Source organism: Mandrillus leucophaeus, unplaced genomic scaffold, assembly GCF_000951045.1.
Source record: "Mandrillus leucophaeus isolate KB7577 unplaced genomic scaffold, Mleu.le_1.0 Scaffold124, whole genome shotgun sequence".
NCBI classification, from domain to species: domain Eukaryota; kingdom Metazoa; phylum Chordata; class Mammalia; order Primates; family Cercopithecidae; genus Mandrillus; species Mandrillus leucophaeus.
Window position 1 is genome coordinate 2,249,893 of NW_012100765.1, and position 14,524 is coordinate 2,264,416.

General features: G+C 47.5%; 1 protein-coding gene across 1 annotated transcript in view; it reads left to right on the forward strand.

Moving 5' to 3' along the window:
* The first annotated feature begins 7,929 nt into the window (after window positions 1-7,929).
* NARS (asparaginyl-tRNA synthetase) overlaps window positions 7,930-14,524 on the forward strand; it is a 23,104-nt gene continuing 16,509 nt past the window's right edge. Inside the window, exons 1-4 of the mRNA XM_011971713.1 lie at window positions 7,930-8,419; window positions 9,462-9,541; window positions 13,948-14,106; window positions 14,193-14,282. Coding sequence (XP_011827103.1) covers window positions 8,410-8,419; window positions 9,462-9,541; window positions 13,948-14,106; window positions 14,193-14,282 — 339 coding nt within the window. The 5' untranslated portion in view covers window positions 7,930-8,409. The remainder of the gene's footprint in view (window positions 8,420-9,461; window positions 9,542-13,947; window positions 14,107-14,192; window positions 14,283-14,524) is intronic.

Here is a 14,524-nt window from a genome sequence, read left to right on the forward strand (position 1 = left end):
ATTTTTGTAATTTTTGTAGAGGGGTGGGGGCTAGGGGAAGCTCACCATGTTGCCCAGGCTGGTCTCGAACTCCTGGCCTCAAGCGACCCTCCACCTCCGCCTCGGCCTCCCAAAGTGCTGGGACTACAGGCGTGAGTCACCGCCCTCGATCTCATGTAAAACATTACTGAGACTTTCCAACTGTTTCATTGATTTGTTAATTAAGTGCACTCGGCTTGGACCCCCTCCCCGATTCCCGGTCTTGGGACAGGGAAAGGAACCCTAGGGGCGCTCGCAGAGATGTTTGCCTGTTCTCTTTCCGAAGCCTGTTTTGAGGAGCAAAAAACAGAATGTCCAGGAAGGCTCTTTGAAGATGTCTGTGAGTTTGCCTGAGGACAGCTCCTGGAAGGCAGTGTCCCCGCGACTAGGGCGAGCCCCGGACTCCCCACCATCCCGGACTCCCCACCATCCCAGACTCCCCAACACCCAAAGGCGCGGCGCCGCGAGCAGGACCAAGTAAGAAATACAGCACAACGCGCCGGAAACGCGGAAGTGGCCCGGAGACAACATGGCGGCGCAGGCGTCAAGTACCCTAACCTCGAGCCGGCGGCCAGGTACGGTGGCCTGTGGGGGACGCCACATTAAAAGAACAGAGACGCTCATCCTGCGCCTGGAAGAGCGAAGTGGGGGCCGGTGAAGCGACCTTGAGCGCAAATATGAGTGGGCGCGGAGACCTAACAGCAAGGACCGCAGCGGGAGGCCGCCCCTTGCTGGCCAGAATCGGAATGAAGAGACACGAACAATGCTGTTCATTCTGGCCGTCCCGAGTAGCTGGGACTATAGGCGTGCGCCCACCATGCCAGGCTAATTTAAAAAAAAAAGGCCTAAGCCACCGCACCTGGCCATTCAACTATTATTTTAGGCCACACACGTCTGGATAATAGAGCCTGTATTAGTCTACTATTGCCACAATAAAGAGGTGTAACAAAATGCCTCCCAAACTCAGAGGCCTAACCCAACAATCGTTTATTCTCTCTCATGCATCTGCAGGTCACTGATGTGGGCTGAGTTCAGCTGGACGTGTCCTCAAGCTGAAGACTGGTCCCTGTCTTCTCCATGTCTGTCACCTTCCTTGGACCAGTGGGTCAGTCAGGGCGTGTTCTTCTCATGGTGATTGTTCACAGAAAAAGCGGTCTTGATCCAGACCCCAAGAGAGGGCTCCTGAATTATACGCAGGAAGGAATTCAGGACAAGTTGCAGGCTGCAGTGAGAGTTTATTGAAAGCTCCTCCATTAGAGTAGGGTATCCTCAGGAAGCAAGCAAAGGAATGCCCCATCTTTGTTTTAACTTTTTCTTTCCTTCTTTTTTTTTTTTTTTTTTTTTTTTTTGAGAGGGACTCTTGCTCTTTTGCCCAGGCTGGAGTGCAGTGGTGCAATCTCGGTTTGCAACCTCTGCCTCCTGGGTTCAAGCGATTCTCCTGCCTCAGCCTCCTGAGTAGCTGGGATTACAGGCGCCTGCCACCATGCCCGGCGAATTTTTGTAGTTTTAGTAGAGACAGGGCTTCGCCATGTTGGCCAGGCTGGTCTCAAACTCCTGACCCCAGGTGATCCACCCGCCTCGGCCTCCCAAACTGCTGGGCCACTGCGCCCCACCTGTTTTAACTTTTTCTTATATAGGGGTTTTGTCTATGTAAAGGCTGTACCTATGTGCATGTGGGCTGACAGCATGACAAAATTTATTATTTTGTTGATGTAAAGAAAACTGTCCTTGACATTTTAGTGTGTAAGTAAGCATCACTATAATTATCTTGAAAGCATATATTGCGAGTATTGGGACATCTGGTCGTTCTGTTGTTACAGGATTGTGTCCTTGCAGGTATCTTTAGGCTGTTTTCTCGACTGTAAACATCTTATGACCACGGGTCATGACTGGCAAGGAATGTGCCTTAGTCTCAAGATGGAGCTGAACTGAAAATGGTGTCACTCTGGCCTTCCCAGGCCCCAGCTTCCCTAATAATGGCAGAAGCAAAAACACAAGTTCAACTGCACAAACACATTGTAAACCTTTGCTTGCATCAGACCTGCCAATATCCTATGGCCAAAGTAAATGCACATGGCTAAGCCCAGCAGAAATGAAGCAGGGAAGTATATTCCTTCTGTATGGGAGAGGGGAGTGTGAAAAGAAAATATTTTGGACCCCGAAAATATTTTCCTTTTTATGAAGGAAAACTCAAGCTGGAAACTGCTTAAGGCAAACCTGCCTCTCATTCTATTCGAAGTTATCCCTCTGCTCACTGAGATGTATGCACATCTTACTTGCCTGCTTTGGAAACGGTAATCAGAAACTCAAAAGAATGCAACCGTTTGTGTCTCACTTATCTGTGACCTGGAATACCCCTCCGTGCTTCGGGTCTTCCTGCCTTTGCTTCAAATTGTCCTGCCTTTCCAGACCTAACCAATGTAATTCTTCTATTGATTGATGTCTCATGTCTCCCTAAAATGTATAAAAGCAAGCTGTGCCCCGCCACCTTGGGCACATGTCATCAGGACTTCCTGAGGCTGTGTCATGGATGCACCCTTAACCTTGGCAAAATAAACTTTCTAAATTAACTGAGACCTGTCTCTGAATTTCTGGGTTCACAGGAGCATGTCTGATGACTTTATATAATAATCTAACACAAAGCACATGGTTAGACCACTGAATTAAGTCCATAGGTATGAGCTCACTGTCACACTTCCTTTACTAAAAATGTGTCCCAGGGTGAGAGATGCTGCATACCGTAAAGACACATGCAGCATTCTGTAAGTCCATAGATGTGGGTGCTGCAGGCACAGAAGGCACATCCCTACGTGGACAGAGTCTATTCCTGGGAGGCATATTGCTGCCTCCTCCAAGAGTCTGATGTAATTTACTTGCCGTCAAGTGGCCAGCTGGTCCCCCTAAAGAATCGTGTCCTGGCTGGATGCGGTGGCTCACGCCTATAATCCCAGCACTTTGGGAGGCCGAGGCGGGAGGATCACAAGGTCAGGAGTTAGAGACCAGCCTGGCCAATATGGTGAAACCCCGTCTCTACTAAAAGTACAAAAATTAGCCAGGTGTGGTGGCGGCCGCCTGTAGTCCCAGCTACTCGGGAGGCTGAGACAGGAGAATTGATTGAACCAGGGAGGCAGAGGTTGCAGTGAGCCAAGATTGCACCACTGCACTCCAGCCTAGGCAACAGAGTGAGACTCTGTCTCAAAAATATATAATGATGATGATGATGATGATCCAGCCTAGGCAACAGAGTGAGACTCTGTCTCAAAAAAAGAAAAAAGAAAAAAAAAAAAGAATCGTGTCCTATCAGGTTCTCAAACTTGGCTTCTGCTGTTGGCAGGCTGGGTACCTAACAGTGACAGTGGCCAGCCAGATCAGCCAGGATGAAGGGCAGTCCATGAGGCTGAACACATGCATAGCCTCTATCCTGTTACTATAGCCACTTCGCATATGGGCTCTTTGAGCAAGAACTGAGATGTTTTGGGAGGAAAAGTCCAACATCCACAGATGACAGAGACCTCCTCCACACCGAATGCCTTCTGATGGATGTTTGCAGAGGACAAGAAATCTTCACATTCAATGCCCATTCAAAAAGGTCTATCCACATCCCCACCAGACCTCCTGTACCTAATCTTTAATCTTGTTCTTTCTTAGTCCCTGATCAACTGGCCAACCCTCAAGCCAGTGTCCATCAGTCCTTTTTTTTTTTTTTTTTTTTTTTTTTTGAGATGGAGTTTTGCTCTTGCTGTGTAGGCTGGAGTGCAATGGTGCAATCTTGGCTCACTGCAACCTCCGCCTTCCAGGTTCAAGCGATTCTTGTGCCTCAGCCTCCTGAGTAGCTGGGATTACAGGTATGTCCCACTGTGCCTAGCTAATTTTTGTATTATTAGTAGAGGCAGGGTTTCTCCTTGTTGGTCAGGCTGGTCTCGAACTTCCAACCTCAGGTGATCCACTCGCCTAGGCCTCCCAAAGTGCTGGGATTACAGGCGTGAGCCACCATTCCCGGCCTGGTCCTTCAGGCCATCCCTACTTAGCTGAGAAGTGGAAAACCAGGCACAGTGCTCAGAGTTCCACCATCTGAGATGACTTCCCTTCACCACTGTCTTTTTTTTTTGAGATGGAGTCTCCCTCTTGTCGCCCAGGCTGGAGTGCAGTGGTGTGATCTTGGCTCACTACAACCTCTGCCTCCCATGTACAAGTGATTCTCCTGCCTCAGCCTCCTGAGTAGCTGGGATTACAGGCACCTGCCACCACGCCCAACTAATTTTTGTACTTTTAGTAGAGATGGGGTTTCACCATGTTGGCCAGGCTGGTCTCGAACTCCTGACCTCAGGTGATCCGCCCACCTCAGCCTCCCAAAATGCTGGGGTTACAGGTGTGAGCCACCTCGCCCAGCTTCACCACTGTCTTTTTAGGGCTTCTTCCAAGTGAGGCTAGAGTAGACTGGTTGTTCATGTCTGGCATGTGCCAGAATATTATGCAGATGTCAACACTAGGCCCATTTTTCCATCCTGCACTAACTGGACATACAGAAATCCTATGAGTTTATAGGTGTGGGCTGAGACAGAGGTGGGAATTTAAATGACCCTCTTGTACAGCCTGCTTGTACAGTTCTACATACACTTTTTATTTCACAACGGAATGTTGCTGTGTAAATTCAATTTTTATTTTTTTGTTTTTTAGACAGAATTTCGCTTTGTCACCAAGGCTGGAATACAGTGGCCTGATCTTGGCTTACTGGAACTTCCACCTCCCGGGTTCAAGCAACTCTCCTGCCTCAGCTTCCTGAGTAGCTAGATTATAGGAGCACGCCACCACACCCAGCTAATTTTTGTATTTTTAATAGAGACGGGATGTTGCCATGTTGCCCAGGCTGGTCTTGAACTCCTGGCCTCAAGTGATCTGCCTGCCTCAGCCACCCAAAGTGCTGGGACTACAGATGTGAGCCACCATGCCCGGCCAGTAAATTCAGTTTTAATGTTCAAATGAAACTAAATTCATGAAGGGCAGTTCAGATGAATCTCTTGGTGCCACCTGGCAGGAGCGGCAGCCCTCAAGTGAGGATGCAACCAGCCTGCAATGGTGAGCTAGGGGAATAAGGACCCCAACCTCACATCCCACTTCTGTTCTTCCGCAAGTGTTCCCCATTGGCTGCAGCTGATCAGGAGTCAGAGAACGAGGGAGCCCATCGATGTGGTTCACATGAGTCAGCCTCTGGGGCAGAGCAGGATGAAGTGGAGAAATTCATCTGGACAGGCTACGGTGGGCAGCCTCTAAGATAGTACCCAGTGAGCTCCACCCCTGGTATTCACCTCCAGGGCTGGTCTGTGTGACCAGTAGAATATGGCAGAGACAATGACATTTCACCTAACAAGCCAGGTTAGAAAAGGCACTGAAACCTCAGTTTTGGTCACTGCAGTGGGGAGCTTTTCATGGCCCATGACTCCCACCTGCTGGCATCCATGCCCATGTGTAATACCCTTCCTTCAAGTGTATGCTGGACCAAGTGACTTGATCCTAATTAATCGAATATGGCAAAAGTATTGGGATATATCCCTTGTGAGATCAGGCAACTAAAGGTTCTAAATTCCATCTTGGTTGCTGGCTTTAGCCAAGCAAGAGGCCTGTGTGGAAAGAATTGAGGGAGACCTTTGGCCAACACCCACCTGAGTGCGTGTGGAAGGGGATCCACCCCAGGTGAGACTTAAGAATCTCAAGTTAAGCTGACTGTAGCCTTTGGAGAGACTCAGCTCCGAGTCCTCAGCTAAACCATGCCCAGATTCCTAGTCCACAGAAATGTGAGATAACAAATGCCATTTGATGCTTTGGGGTAATTTATTATAAAACAAAGGTAACTAATATTCTCTCTCTCTCTGATCACCTGCTTTAGGTGAAGTCAGCGGCTGTGTCATTAGCAGCTCTATGGGGAGCCCACCTGGCAAGGAACTGAGGTTTTCTGACCACAGCTTGTGACTGAGCCTGGAGGCCGATCCCACCCACCCAAGCCTTCAGATGACTGCAGACCCTGCCCTCAGCATGATTCATGAGAGACCTGAGCCAGGACCTCCAGCTAACCCACTACCTTATTCCTGACCATCAGACACTGTGCAAGGTAGGGCCTGGCGTGGTGGCTCAGGCCTGTAATCCGAGCATTTTGGGAGGCCGAGGTGGACAGATCACTTGAGGTCTGGAGTTCGAGACCAGCCCGGCCAACATGGTGAAACCTCATGTCTACTCAAACTACAAAAATTAGCCAGGTGTAGTGGTACACACCTGTAATCCCAGCTTCTCGGGAGGCTGAGACAGGAGAATCTCTTGAATCTGGTAGGCGGAGGTTGCAGTGAGCTGAGATTGCACCACTGCACACTCCAGCCTGGGTGACAGAACTGAAACTGTCTCAAAAGAAACTGCTAAGGTAAGAAATGTTTGGGGTTTTAAGCTGCTAAGGTGTGGGATAATTTGCTTTGCAGCAATTGATACTAATTCATGAGCCAACAGAAAACATTCAGCAAAGAGGAAAAGAGAGAAGTTCATAAAATTAGGTGAAATATTCCTTAGGAATAGTATTTGGTACTTTTTTTTTTTTTCTGAGATGGAGTCTCACTCTGTTACCCAGACTGGAGTGCAGTGGCACGATCTCGGCTCACTGCAACCTCCGCCTCCCGAGTTCAAGTGATTCTCTTGCCTCAGCCTCCTGAGTAACTGGGATTACTGGCGCGTGCCACCACGCCTGGCTAATTTTTGTATTTTCAGTAGACACGGGGTTTCACCACGTTGGCCAGACTGGTCTCAAACTCCTGACCTCAAGTGATCCACCCACCTTGGCCTCCCAAAGTGCTGGGGTTGATTACAGGTGTGAGCCACTGCGCCTGGACCTGGTTCATATTCTTGATAGGCCCTGAACCTATATATGGAGTTATTTTTTTGAGGACTTTTCATAAAAAAAGCGTTTTCTTTTGCTTCAGGGACAAACTCTGGTAGTCCACTAAATAGAGAATAAAGGGCCGGGCACTTTGGGAGGCTGAGGCAGGAGGATCACTTGATCCCAGAAGTTGGAAACCAGCCTGGGCAACACAGGGAGACCCCTCCCCTCCTCCATCTCCACAAAAATAAAAAATAAAAATAAAAATAAACGAGCCAGGCATGGTGGCGTGCACCTATAGTCCCGGCTACTTGGGAGGCTGAAGTGGGAGGCTCGCTTGAGCCCAGGAGTTCGAGGCTGCAGTGAGCTATGACAGCACCACTGCACTCCAGCCTGAGCAACAGAGAAGACCCAGTCTCCAAAAAAAAAAAAAAAAAAAAAAAACACCAAAAAAAAAAAAAAAAAAAAAAGTTAAAATGATGACAGATCCTTTATTAGCACCTCTTACATGCCCGGGCAGTGAACTTACATCATCTTTCACAAACAGAGAAACTGAACCTCATTCAGATTAGGTAATTTATCTGAAGACACAGATAAACCCCTCCCAGCGCCTGAGTCTCAGCGCAATCGGGATGCTTCGCAGCGGGGCAGGGGCAGGGCCCGGAGCCACCGCCATGGCAGCCTGGGGGAACGACGGATTCGGGGAAGCTCAGCCTGGCCCTTCAAGTCCCGGGCCCAGCAAGGGCCAGGACCCTCCCTCCCTCCCTGCAATCGGTCCCCAAACTCGCTGAATGAAGCTCATTCAGATTAGATAATTTATCTGAAGACACACGGTTAGTAAAAGGCAGAATCCAGGTTTGTATTCCGAAGCCCTTTTGTTCTTTTCCACCACATTATTATGGACTCCCTAACAGTAATCCTAGTAATTTTTAAATGAACATACACCATAGTTCCTGTCCTGAACACCGAGAGACGTTGGTTCACGGAGGTGAGAAAGTTGACGCATCCCGCTGCGTCCCCTCCACCGCCGCGCACCCAGTCTCGCAGCCGGCATGGTGTTTGCTGGTGACATGAACTCAACCAGCCTCCAGCATCTGGGGATCGGGGTGACATCCTTTGGTCTGGTTTGCAAGAGGACCCGCACGCCTCCAGCTGGGACAGAATTGAAAGGTTCAGAAAGGAAAGCTGGGGAGGTGGGGAAGGAAGAGTGCAAAAGTGACGCTGTGCCAGGGTCTCCAGGGCCAAGCAGCCCCGGGCCAGGCTGTGCACTCCGACCTGCGCAAACACGTGGGGCGGTGCGTCTCCGGATCCGGAAGTTGCCTCTGCCCTCACCAAATATGGCGGCCCCGGCGCCGCTCGCCCGCCTCTCGTAACCAATGGAACCGCGGCGGTCGGCTGATTCACGCAGGCGGTCTCTGCTCTACGCTCTCTGATGCAACGCCGGAGTCGCGGAAGCCGTTGGCGCACGTCGGCGTGGCAAGACGTCGGCGGTATTGCAGTCTGTGTCCTTGGAGGTGACCAGGGCCACTGCAGCCATGGTGCTAGGTGGGTGAGACTCGTTGTGTGGCGCGGTGTTCCCTGCCTGGGGCAGGAACCCTGCTCCATCCGGGTTCCGGCGCTTTCCTTAGTGCGTACTAGAGTGGGCGCCCCGCGAATGTTTGGGGACCGATTGCAGGGAGGAAGGGAGGGTCCTGGCCCTCGCTAGGCCCGGGACTTGAAGGGCCAGGCCGGGCTTCCCCGAGTCCGTCGTTCTCCCGGGCTGCAATGGCGATGGCTCCGGGCCCTGCGCCTGCGCCGCTGAGAAACATCCCGATTACGCTGAGACTCAGGCGCTGGGAGGGGTTCAGACACAGGGTAGCCCCTACTCCCGCAGATCTTCAAAGTGATCGTCAGGAAGAGGCTTTAGGATTCCAGTTGTTTTTCTCCCAGCCTCATTTTTTTATTGAGGTTTCCGGGGAGACCATACTGTGCAGTAGAAAAAAAGAGAGACCTGTATGGATGTCACTGTTCAGACCTACTAGTTGTGAGGCCTGAAATTTTCCAATCTCAGAGCTTCTGTTTCCTTTGAAGATCAGAGGGAGCTGGTGTTTATTTGCCATCTCTACAAAAACTGGCACTGGGATGTCTGATTTGTATGTGTTATTTTATTTCATCCTCAGTACAGCCTTTCAAGATGGGGATTGTTTTTCTTATTTTATAGATAAAGAAATAAGCTCAGAAAGGCTAAGTAAATTCTCCAGAATCACCCTTCCTTTTAAGGTACAAAATCGAAGATTCCAGCATATGTCTGACCAACTTCAAAGCCCTTGTTTTATTTTTGGGTGCCCAGTTGGATAGAATAAATATCACAAAGTGAAATGATCAGAGTTCATTTTGAAAACCTGGATTGTTAACTAATGTTTTTAGTGAGATGGATGTTATTGAAATGGAGTGGGGAAATAATTAGGATATTAATTTCTTATGGACCTCAGTAATTTTTACTAATCGATGCTTGTTCCATTTACAAAGGTAAGGAATGAATAAAGTAGTAAGGTGACTAATAGTTAATGGTCAGACCACAACTTACCCTCATTTTGTCAAACAACAGAGCTGTACGTCTCTGACCGAGAGGGAAGCGATGCCACGGGAGATGGAACCAAGGAGAAACCATTTAAAACTGGTCTAAAGGTAGAGTCTCTTCTCATTAGGAAAATGAGACTGCATTTATTAATGACTTATGTCAGTTATCGTGTGACTTGTCAAGAATTTAATTTCAAACCCTGAGTTCCAAAGAGAATTTTCAGAAAAGGGAAAGTAAGGAATGCGGACAGATATGTGACTTTAAGATTGTTAGATGATGGAAGTCTAAACTTACTTTAACATTTTAAAAAAAAGGTATCTTCTTTTTTACCACATGGCATTGCTTCTTGGAATCTTTCTCTGCAATGAGTCAGATTGCTGGATTTTCAATTCCTGTAAAGATAAAAGTTATCTTTCCTCAATCACAGTGAGCTCATGACCAGGGGGCTCCTGAGAGGACTTTTGGTGAATTTACCACAATTCAGAGTATGATCCTGAGATTTGACTCCAAGACCTGGTTTATACCAGCACACCAAGAATGGATTCTTGGAGCTGACTCATGACTTGGAGCTTGAAGCTAGAATGCCAATTTATTAACGTGCAATTATTTCTCAGGATCTAGAATCCTTGAATGAGTTTAGCTCATTCTCAAAGAGGTTTGTCAAGAACTTGGACTCAGGCCAGGTGCAGTGGCTCACGCCTATAATCTCAACACTTTGGGAGGCTGGGGTAGATGGATCGCTTCAGCCCAAGAGTTTGAGACCAGCTTGGGCAACTTGGTGAAATCCTGTCTCTAAAAGAAACATAAAAATTAGCGTGGCATGGTGGTGCGTGCCTGTGGTCCCAGCTACTCCAGAGACTGAGGTGGGAGGATTGCTTTAGCCTGGAAGGTGGAGGTTGCAGTGAGCCATGATTGTGCCACTGCACTCTAGCCTGAGACCCTGTCTCAAAAGTAAAAAAAAAAAAAAAGGGGGGGGGGCCTGGACTCACAACGTGGGTGTTAGGTAGTTGATTGTATCAGGGTAAAGTGTGGCCTAAGACAACCTTCTTAAAATAGACTATGGACTTAGCTGTGAACTCATATGCTAGAATCCATTGGCTACAACTGCCACATAAGGAAGATGGTTTAAAGTTCCTTGGGTCTGGGCTTTGGTGCCTCAGGTCTGTAATCCCAGCACTTTGGGAGGCTGAGACTGGAGGATTGCTTGAGCCCAGAAGTTTGAGAACAGCCTGAGCAACGTGATAAGACCCTCATCTCTACAAAAAATTTAACTTCTTAAAACTTTTTAAATAAATTTAATTTTAAAAATAAAGATAGGATATTAACGCTCCCAAAGTGCTGGGATTATAGGAGTGAGCCATCACACCCTGCCAACTACAAAAATTTTTTAAAAAAAAGATTAGCCAGGCATGGTGGTATGCACCTGTGGCCCCAGGTACTCGGGAGACTGAGATGAGGGTACTATTTCAGCCCAGGAGGTTGAGGCTGCAGTGAGCCGTGATTGTGTCACTGCTTTGCACCCTGGACAGCAACAACAAAAAAGTTCCTTCCTTGAAGTATGTTAGGAAAAGCAGTGCCTTGACCCTCCTTTTTCTGTGCCTCCCTTTTGTTAACTGTGTTACAACATTTATAGTTACTGTCAAGTCCTCCTAACCTGGGAGCGTTCTCCTCTCTCCTCTTGTAGATCATACCATATGGTTATACTTTGGTGTGTCATACATGGGTACTTGTTTTTAATTTTTTTTTTTTTTTTCTGAGAGAGGATCTTACTTTGTTGCCCAGGCTGGAGTGCAGTAGCACCATCATGGCTCACTGCAGCTTCAACCCTGGGCTTAAGGGATCCTCCCACCTCAGCCTTCCAAGTAGCCCAGACCACAGGGGCATGTTACCACACCCAGTTAATTTGTTTCTTATTTGTAGATACGAGGTCTACAAATGTTGCCCAGGCTGATCTTAAACTCCTGGGCTTAAGCAGTCCTGCTGCCTTGGCCTCCCAAAGTGCTGGGGCTACAGGTGTGAGCCACCACTCCTGGCTGGGTTTTACTTTTTAACCACTCTTAAGGGGAAATCTTTAATTTCTGGATTGTTGGTTGCCTCATTTTGCAGCTCCCAAAAACCAGCAACACTGTTTAGATGAACGTTTGCAGAATGTCACTCTTAACAAAAGCGTAGCATTCTGATTTGGGAACTGATAGTTTGGCTCTTTCAATTTCAGTGATACAAAAGGAGGGATCAGTACAGACTGTCGGGTAGTAAGTGAATTCTGAAGGACTTAAATGTATTCATGGGACCTTCTCTCCTGGTTTTGCATTTTAATCAATGGCTATCTTTTTTTTTTTTTGAGACAGACTTTCATTCTTCTTGCCCAGGCTGGAGTGCAGTGGCGTGATCTCCGCTCACTGCAACCTCTGCCTTCTGGATTCAAGCAGTTCTCTGTGCCTCAGCCTCCTGAGTAGCTGGGATTACAGGCACCCGCCACCATGCCTGGCTAATTTTTTTTTAATATTATTATTATTTCTAGTAGAGGTGGTGTTTCACCATGTTGGCCAGGCTGGTCTCAAACTCTTGACCTCAGGTGATCCACTCACCTTGCCTCCTAAAGGCTGGGATTACAGGCGTGTGCCACTGCGCCCAGCCCCTACATGTATTCTTACAATGTCTAGTTGTTAAAAGGATGGACTATTGAATGTTTTCTTTTTTTTTTCTTTTTTTTTTTTCTTTTTTTGAGAAGGAGTCTCGCACTGTCACCCAGGCTGGAGTGCAGTGGTGCAATCTCAGTCCACTGCAACCTCTGCCTCCCAGGTTCAGGAGATTCTTTTGCCTCAGACACCCGAGTGACTGGGACCACAGGCATGTGCCATCACGCCTGGCCAGTTTTTGTATTTTTTTGTATTTTAGTAGAGACGGAGTTTCATCATATTGGCCAGGCTGGTCTCGAACTCCTGACCTCATGATCCGCCCACCTCAACCTCCCAAAGTGCTAGGATTACAGGTGTGAGCCATCACACCCAGCCCTTGAATGTTTTCAAAAGATCCAGATTCCCTCTTTCTCTGCAGCAGTCATAGAACTGAGAAAAAGTCCGTTTTTACAGGCTGCAGATCTTGCAACAAGAGAGTAATTCATTGCATTTCTTGTTTGGTTTAATAACTTGGAAGAGATTTCGAAAGATTATTTGAGGCTTTAAAGTATTCATCTTTTATATACTTTCAACTGTGTTTTAAAAACCACAAACGATAAACTATCAAATGATATGTAACACAGCAATGCCTGATATGTTCCATTGTTGCAGAGAGGTATTCTACAGTGTGGGAATTTTTCAGATTAAATGAGTTTAGCTTTTTGGGGTTTTTTTTCTTTTTTTGAGACGGAGTCTCACTCTGTCACCCAGGCTGTAGTGCAGTGGTGCGACCTCGGCTCACTGCAAGCTTCACCTCACGCCATTCTCCTGCCTCAGCCTCCCAAGTAGCTGGGACTACAGGCGCCCGCCACCACGCCTGGCAAATTTTTTGTATTTTTAGTAGAGACGGGATTTCACTGTGTTGGCCAGGATGGTCTCAATCTCCTGATCTTGTGATCCTCCTGCCTCGGCCTCCCAAAATGCTGGGACTACAGGCGCCTGCCACCACGCCTGGCTAATTTTTTGTATTTTTAGTAGAGACGGGGTTTCACTGTGCTAGCCAGGATGGTCTCGATCTCCTGATCTTGTGATCCTCCTGCCTCGGCCTCCCAAAGTGCTGGGATTACAGGCGTGAGCCACCACACCCAGCCCCTTTTTGTGTTCTTAACCATTGTTTTGTTGAAAGTTTCAAAAATGTTTGACACTTCTCTGATTTCTCACAGAGGACTACGTTTTAGATGTCACCTGCAGTTGGCTTTTGCTGTCAGGTGTCTCTTCTGTTGTCTGTATATCTGTGCTGGTTGCTACAGCCACTTAAGATCTATTGCTTGTAGTCTGCTTGTCCTGGAGAACTGTATAGTGTACGCCCGAACTTGCTGGAATTGTTTGTGAGAGGACCTCAGAGCTTCAGCTTTAGCCAGTGTGCTTCTTTTGTTTTTTCTTTTCTTGAGATGGAGTCTTGCTTTGTTGCCCAGGCTGGAGCGCAGTGGCGCGATCTCGGCTCACTGCAAGCTCCGCCTCCCGGGTTCACACCATTCTCCTGCCTCAGCCTCCTGAGTAGCTGAGACTACAGGTGCCCACCACCACACCCAGCTAATTTTGTATATTTTTTTTAGTAGAGACCGGGTTTCACCATGTTAGCCAGGATGGTATCAATCTCCTGACCTCGCCCACCTCGGCCTTCCAAAGTGCTGGGATTACAGGCGTGAGCCACCATGCCCAGCCAACCAGTGTGCTGCTTAAATGTTCAACCAGTCACTCCGCCGACATCAGCTTTTGGTTGTTGGGGTCTTTATGCTTAGATTGTTCAAGTTGCCTTATACTTGAGATGTTATTTTGATTTTAAGTGTTGTACGATGTTCAAGAACTGTCTTTTTTTCTCCTCCCTACCCAAGGCTTTGATGACAGTAGGAAAAGAACCATTTCCTACCATTTACGTAGATTCACAAAAAGAAAATGAGAGGTGGAATGTTATTTCTAAATCACAGTTGAAGAACATTAAAAAGATGTGGCATAGGGAACAAATGAAGAGTGAATCCCGGGAAAAGAAAGAGGTGAGTCCTGAACTTGCCACAGTGAACGTTGTTAAAGTTACAACTCTGGAAACAATGTTAACCAACTGCTTCGTCTTTAAAATTAGGCAGAAGATAGTTTACGAAGAGAAAAGAACCTGGAAGAAGCAAAGAAGATTACCATTAAAAACGATCCAGCTCTCCCAGAGCCAAAATGTGTAAGTTTGTTTATCTTTTCAAATACCGTGGACTTGGCTACCTCAGATCATTATTTCTGTGTGTGAGGGGCATGCCATGTGGTTTGTTCCTTTACATTTTGTTTTTACTTTCCTTTTATTTTTTATTTCTTAATTTTAAATTTTAATTTATTTATTTTGAGACAGAATCTCGGTCTGTTGCTCAGGCTGGAGTACAGTGGTGCAGTTTCTGCTTACTACAACCTCTGCCTCCTGGGCTCAAG